Raw genomic sequence first — 6,944 nt, forward strand, 5'->3', positions numbered from 1 at the left:
TTTCAGCAGAAACTGACTTTTCAGACAGTTGCATTATCAAATCTCATTCAATAATATAATATAATTTTGAACTCTAAACAGCAACACGTTTCTCTGCATACCAGTCTACACTTCAAATAGCTTGAATGTGGCCAGTCAAAAAGATGTCATCACATTGCAGGTGTGTACCTAACTACCTGAGCATAGGTTGCAACTCAGTGGGGCCTCAAAAGTAGGATCACACGGTGATGACCAACTCGCGTTTCACTTATACGACCAAGGTGTCGGAGGACCTGCCAATGACATATTACATTAGTGCCAAGAAGTGTAAATCTGATCTTGAGTCGTTAGTTTGTGAGCCCAAGCATGTATAGTTGGTGGTGCCGGATAAAGTGCTTCGAGCAGGAGAATAGTGGTGCTAATAACATGGTTATTTTAGCTACTTCTATTAAATTTGAGAGAGGCAAGGGGGGGGTTAAGATTGGAGGTAAAACTGAGTATGTTTCAACGTGAAGCTGCTATAGTTATGGGGCATGAAAGGCATTGTCAAGAGAATGAATCAAGCCAGCATAAATTTACTAAAACTGGTTACAGTCAGTCTTTTCAGAAGATAAACAGACGGCCAAACAAAATCTAATGTCCGAGATTATTTGTTGAAGCATGAATCAGAAAGGAGTCACAATCCTACATCAATTTTATCAAATGTTTAGTAGCAAAAGATACTTGAAATAGAAAAAAGTTTTAAGAGATTTGACATCTTGAACAATATTTTCGCCCTGAAAAGCATAGCTAATTGAATAAAAACTTAAAAGCTAATCTTTTTAGAAAATTGAGAAGGAAAAACGATTCGAGTCAAAATGCAGATACACTTAGTCTAGAAAAAACTCACAGTTAGTATTGCTCTCCCAGTATGGTCATGCTTCAGCGAAGGCCCTTTGATGTCACTTTCAAGAAAGAAATGCTTTCCTTTAACTGCTTCTGTTGCTGCAATTTCTTTTAATTCCTGCAAAAGGTGTGTAGCTATGTGGTTCAAGCACGTTAAATTTATTCACAAATGATCTCTTCCTGACAGCAACAAATCACAAGGAACACAACATTCTGCAAATAATATGGACAAATTTGGCAAGTACAGATATCCCAACGAAGAAGAGTCCATCTCTCAATATATGATTTTGTGAACATTACATTGAACAAATCATATTTCTGGTTGAAAATAGAACTGCTGCGAAGAACTGGTGAGGCTTAAATCTGCAGATTTAACTTTAAAAGGGCAAAGTTCCAATTTTTTTTGAATATGTGGTGTCCCAACTTTAGTTATGAGAATGTCAAATTAAATAGGCAAGATGCACTTCACTTACCATTGCTCTCTCCACAAGATTTTCTGTGAGCTTCAGAAGGAAAAATAAAGGAATCAGCACTGGAGTAATATCAAGTTTCAAGTGAAATTATGTAATCAAATTGACAAAGAGCAACCTTTCTGTGAGGGGCCTTGAGAAGCTGGGCAGTTGCTTCAGCGTAAGTAACCATGTCATCAATTGCTGCATTGACTTTTTCCAAAGTGAGTCGCTGTTTCATATACCTGCAATTTGCATCCCTTATTGTCAAAAAAATATACGAGAGAGAGTTTTATGATGCATAAGCAGTAAAAGAAATCAGCATCTCTTTTCTTCAGGAATCTCCTAGAGGGTTGGGCTGACATTGCTGTATAAGGTACACAAGAATTGTTGCCTTACGAGAAGTTAGAAAACATCCATCTGTTGTATGCAGACGACACATTTTTCTGTGAAGTGGATCCCTCTCAAGTTCTTTATCTAAGGTTGATATTGCTCATCTTCGAAGTTATATCAGGCTCACACATTAACATGGGCGATAATACAATTTTCCCTGTTAATACTGTACTAAACTTGCAGGGTTTATCAGAAATTTTGGCTGCAAGTCTGGTACTCTCCCCACCGTAGGCCTACCATTTAGTGCGAAATTCAGATAAACACAAGCATGGCTATATACAGAAAGTAGAGAAAAGATTGGCTACTTGGCAAAGGCTATATCTGTCAATGGGAGGTAGTTTGATATTATTGAACAATGTGTTGGACTGTATTCCAACATATTTCAGTCCCTATCCCCAATAAAACTTTGAAGCAAATTGATAAAATTAGAAGGAATTTCTTCCCAGAAGGCAGTGGCACTCAACACAAGTATCATTTGTTCAGATGGAACAAAGTAACCAGACCTAGACAGTTTAAGGGCCTAAGAGTAAGGAATCTGGCAATCCATAATAATTGTTTGCTAATGAAATGGCACTGGTAGTATTGTAATGAAGAAGATTCCTTCTGGAGAATCTTAATCTAATTATCAAAGTTAAGCATGGGGAGCAAGAATATTGGCACACCAAAGTATCCCACAATTCTCATGGTGTTGGGCCCTAGAAACACATAAGCAGACATTGAGAAGGCTTCTCCAAGTACACATATTTTAGAGCTGGCAAATGGAGAACTTATTAAATTTTGGAAGGATAGATGGCTGGCAATAGTACATTACAGGAAGAATTTCCGAGACTATACCAGCTAAGTATGCTGCCCCACGTAACAATTAGCCAATGCAGGGAAGAGAATTCTTCGAAACTGACATTCAGAAGGAATTTCCAAGACTGGAGGTGGATAACTTGCTATGTTGCTGCGAATCTCCAAAAATGCTGCCGACCCGTGTCGGATTCTCCAAATATGCACTACTTTTGAAGGATCCGACACTCACTGAGTTTCATTTTTGAGAAGTCCGAGCAACATAGATGATATGGGAGTGCTATTGGAAAGATTATAGAAGTTCTCACTAGATGACTCAGCCAGAACGTTGCATATTCTTTAAATCATGCTACTTGAGTCTTGACGTATGCTCCAGCAGCAATATTGTTGATATTTGGCCCTGGAAACTCAAAATTCCCACAAAGATTGCTTGTTTCAGCTGATTAGCAATCGGGGAAGCTTGCCTAGCACATGAAAACCTTTCAAAAAAGGGGGGTAAAATTGTATGCAGCAGGTGCAACGTGTCTACAAGGATCAGAAAACATCAGTCACTTATTCCTTCACTCTCAAGTTGCCAGAGACACGTGGAGTATGCTTTTTAAAATCTTTTTGGGGTTAGCTGGGTAATGCCTTACAGCATTAAAGATGCATATGTTAGTTAGGGGCTTTGTAGTGTTGGGAGGGCTATAAAACAGATATGGCAAATGATACCAGCCTGCATCTTTTGGAGTATTAGGAAAGAAAGAAACCTCAGATGTTTTGAGGGTGTAGTTTCTCCTATATACACACTTAAGGCTAGATGTCTAATGAATCTTTTTTTGTTGGAAACTCGAAAATGTAAATAGCTTAGATAAATTCATGGATTTTGTTAGCTCCTTGACCTACTAGTAGTATTCACGGGTTACAGAAGCTACCTTTTTTTGCTCAACTGTTGTAATCTTTGGCATCCTCTGGATGCATTTCAATTAAATTCTCTCTACTTGATTAAAAAGAAAAAAGAGAAGTTAGAAAGCACTTACGGTGGTACTGAATCCAGTTCATCAGCATTAATGTAGAAAAGTGGCGGGGAGGCACGGCCCTTTTTTCCCTGAAATCAACAAAATATGGGGTGAGATAACTGCATGTCTATTTTGGTACTGGAAATCCATTTGAAGCTTTCCAAAACAGTGAATAACTGAATCAACAGTAAATGTCTTTTATACTAGATGAAGAATGATAAATTGCATCCTTTGATCACTATTATCTCGTCTTAAAATTGGGGTGCATAATCTGTGACACTCTTAGGAGTCCTTTTCTTTTTTGCGCACAGACCTCATTAGGAAGCCCAGCCCTACTCGCAATGAATTCATTGAGTGAGTAGAACACATTCCCCGATGATTTGATTTTCCATTATTATGGGCCAATTAGAAGAAAAAAAGTGAATCTCACCCATTATATGCAATCAGATACTGCATTTAGGCCTCCCTGTTAGTTGACCAGATTAAATATGATGGACATGATCCACTTATCAAGCTAAAGAGGAAACATAATAAATGACTTGCATTTTCGAACAGAAGCAATCATGCAGATATAAAGAGGGTTAGAGAATTTGGGAGAGATCGTTACCTTGGGTGCAGGCTCCTCAAGTTGCATAGACACAAAACCAAGATCCTCAACGCCGGGCTCTGGACGTATACTATAAGAAACAAATTCATAGTCAGATCAAATGAATCTTCTTAAGGAGTAAGGAGTAAGGACCGCATGTTAGTAAAGACATTTTGTTACATAGTACAGAATGTTACCATTTAGTAGCCTCAGTTGTTTTGGTCACTCTATGAGGAACATATGATGGAATAACAGCTGACAACTTTTGCAATTTCTTTTGCTGCCGCAGCGATGCTTCTATCAGCTTCTGCAGCCAGAAGCAGCAGCCGAAAAAACAACAAGTTATTGCATCTACATCACTTGTTTATAACTACGATATAATGTATAACAACACCACTTTGGCTTTCCAGAAACAAGGTGGAGCAAAAACACAGAGGCCTGTGTATCCTATAACAAATGCTTTAGCTCTATAGTATGTTCCAGGGAAACACCGAGAAAGAGAAATACCTTGGCTTTGGGAATGGCTTCAGTTTCTTCACGCATACGGATTTTTATTTTGTGGAGCTGTAGCTCCAAGGCCGTCAGTGCAGAGTCAACAGCTGACAAATCTGAAATGCTGCTCGCTGGATACACTGTTCAGATTGCACAAAAGTTGAAGATCAGGAATAATAAGTAACTTCAACAAGCTTTGGAGCAAAGAGTGGAGCAGATAATTTACTGTTCCGAGCTACGACAAGCTGTTGAATCTCCGCTATGCGAGCATTGAATGATGATACTAGGGAATCGAGTGAAGACCCCGCTTCCGTGACGTCCATTTTACCCTCTTTCTCACTCTCTCTCCCTGACAAAACAACTCTTAGGAAAGAAGAAAAAAAGAAACAATAAAGCTCCTTAGAAAGAATCATATTCCAAGTTCCTGCCCTACACATCTTCATCCATGACCAACATTATATAGCAAGTACTTCCACATAGTGTTATATGAATACTAATAGTCACTACAACAGACATTACCATCTAAAAGCAAGACAAACCTCAAAACTAGGGAATGCAGAAAACAGTAGAAGTGATATTAAACCACTTGTTTGTCAAAGACAGCCATAGACATGAGAGTTTGGTCTTAATACGACCGTAATAAACATATTAGTTCAGTGGAAATGTGGAACTGAAAAGATGAAGGTTAAGAAAAAAAGAAAAAGAGAAACTCTTTGCAAATGCCTAAGTGCAGCTAGGATTTTTTCCAATCATACTAGTAGCTAAATTGCTATAATTCGAGGACTCAAGTTAGGTGTTCAAAATCGCTCAAGTTAGTGAGGACTCACTCACTCACCTACTCCTTATCTATTTAAGACTTTCTTAATTAACATCTTTATTAGAACGGTGGCGTTCAGGCCTGCTAGCATGCACATCGACTAATTCCACGAGGTACCTGCTACATCCCAACAGGAAAGGAACAAGAGAAAACCCCTTCACAAATGCCTAAGTGCAGCTAGGGTTTTTTCATTTCACAAATTTAAAACATCAACGATTCAGAATATTACACCAAAAACATGCACGAAAAGTACGTTCAGTTCTTACAATAAAAGCATTAAACACACAAAAAATTCACAGAGCATGTCTCTAGTCACGGATTTAAAATTTTCAATTATACTAGTAGCTAAATTGCTATAATTCGAGCACAAAAGATGCATTAAATATAGGGGAAAATGATTTCAATTTCATTTACAGAAACTAAAATTGCTACACTTAACTTAAAAAATTGACGAGAATGTACAAAATTACGAAATTAAAATTAAACAAATGAGACCTAAAGTCGAAAACGTACCGAGAGAAATTAAGCCCTTCGCTTCACGCCGGTAGGAGTTGAGGAAAGTGCGGGAGCAGAAAGGGGGAAAGCGCGCTTTTAAATTTTTCTTTTTAAAAAGGCAAAAGTTCAAAATTACCCTTTTGGTATCTTATTTGTCTTATCACTAGAATTTTGCAAAATTAGCCATTCATGTCATCCGTTAATAATTTAGTACAAAAATGATCGCGTCGTGTCATATATGCACTTCTTTTTAATAGAGTTCGAGCTTCAAAAATTGCCTCATATGTTACATCCCGTATTTTCGTACGATAAAGTTTCGTCGTAAGTTAATCGACGCAAGTTCAGGAATGAAATTATTTCATGATTATAAGCATTATACTTTTTTAAACAAGTGATAAGTAAATTGGTGAAGGTGAGAGGGTAAGCAAATCGAAGAAAAATGAATTTCGTCGAAATTTGACATTTTGGGATAAAATATGGCCCGAGCTAAAATACCTGGTATCTATGGATTAGTACCATACAAGGTACCACATGGCCATGATAGTGAGGTGTATAAGGTATGCTAAAAATTAGCAATATTTTAAGTAATTTGGGATAATTCTTAAGTATGTGGGTAATTGGTTAATTATTGATTAGTGGGAGATTAACAAGTTAATCAGGAGATTAGTAGATAATTAACTAGAATTATGAATAAGCTTAAATGCCAAAGCGTGGCAGCAAGGTGGATCAATTAAATGAGTCATTATTCACAAAGAAAGGTGGCAAGCTAAAGTGTCACATATTAAACACTAAATCCTTCTAAGTGTAAAGACTTAAAGAAATGGGCATTTTGGCTACTTTGGATATTAGATATTCAAGTAGTAATCTGATAATGATTTCTTATTGAAAAGGTTACAAAACAAAGAATAATTCATAACATCTACAAGAATTCCAACGTCAGAAATCAAAAATTCCAACGAGATTTCTTAGCACCTTAGCAACGTGAGATTTTGCGATTCTAAGGGAGTACGGTGCAACCTTTTCCAAGAATATCATACGGATTTTCCCTACTCCAGGTA

The 6,944-nt window shown here is 37.4% G+C and overlaps 1 protein-coding gene across 2 annotated transcripts; it reads right to left on the minus strand.

Annotated features, from left to right (window-relative positions):
• On the minus strand, positions 1-6,044 carry LOC107799586 (SKA complex subunit 1 homolog). 2 transcript variants are annotated; one of them, XM_016622722.2, is made up of 10 exons: positions 5,905-6,044; positions 4,801-4,937; positions 4,590-4,714; positions 4,280-4,389; positions 4,104-4,173; positions 3,518-3,585; positions 1,453-1,558; positions 1,338-1,367; positions 869-982; positions 1-272 (listed from the first exon to the last, which is right to left on the minus strand). In XM_016622722.2, exons 2-10 carry the CDS (start codon positions 4,895-4,897, stop codon positions 195-197), a joined length of 798 nt encoding a protein of 265 aa, XP_016478208.1. In that variant the 5' UTR covers positions 4,898-4,937; positions 5,905-6,044; the 3' UTR covers positions 1-194. The 2 variants fall into 2 exon arrangements, with proteins under 2 accessions (XP_016478208.1, XP_075083779.1); XM_075227678.1 differs by having other exon boundaries at positions 4,801-4,923; positions 5,905-6,034.
• Positions 6,045-6,944: the final 900 nt, after the last annotated feature.

Source organism: Nicotiana tabacum, chromosome 13 (assembly GCF_000715075.1).
Source record: "Nicotiana tabacum cultivar K326 chromosome 13, ASM71507v2, whole genome shotgun sequence".
Classification (NCBI taxonomy): Eukaryota; Viridiplantae; Streptophyta; class Magnoliopsida; order Solanales; family Solanaceae; genus Nicotiana; species Nicotiana tabacum.

What these genes read in the sequence shown, in the direction of transcription:
- LOC107799586 (XM_016622722.2), bottom strand. Translation starts at nt 4,897, where the DNA reads ATGGACGTCACGGAAGCGGGGTCTTCACTCGATTCCCTAGTATCATCA. An exon ending in ACAACTGAGGCTACTAAATG is followed by an intron (nt 4,174 to 4,279) that starts GTAACATTCTGT and finishes TGTTTCTTATAG; the next exon opens with TATACGTCCAGAGCCCGGCG. An exon ending in CTGGGAGAGCAATACTAACT is followed by an intron (nt 273 to 868) that starts GTGAGTTTTTTC and finishes TGTCATTGGCAG; the next exon opens with GTCCTCCGACACCTTGGTCG.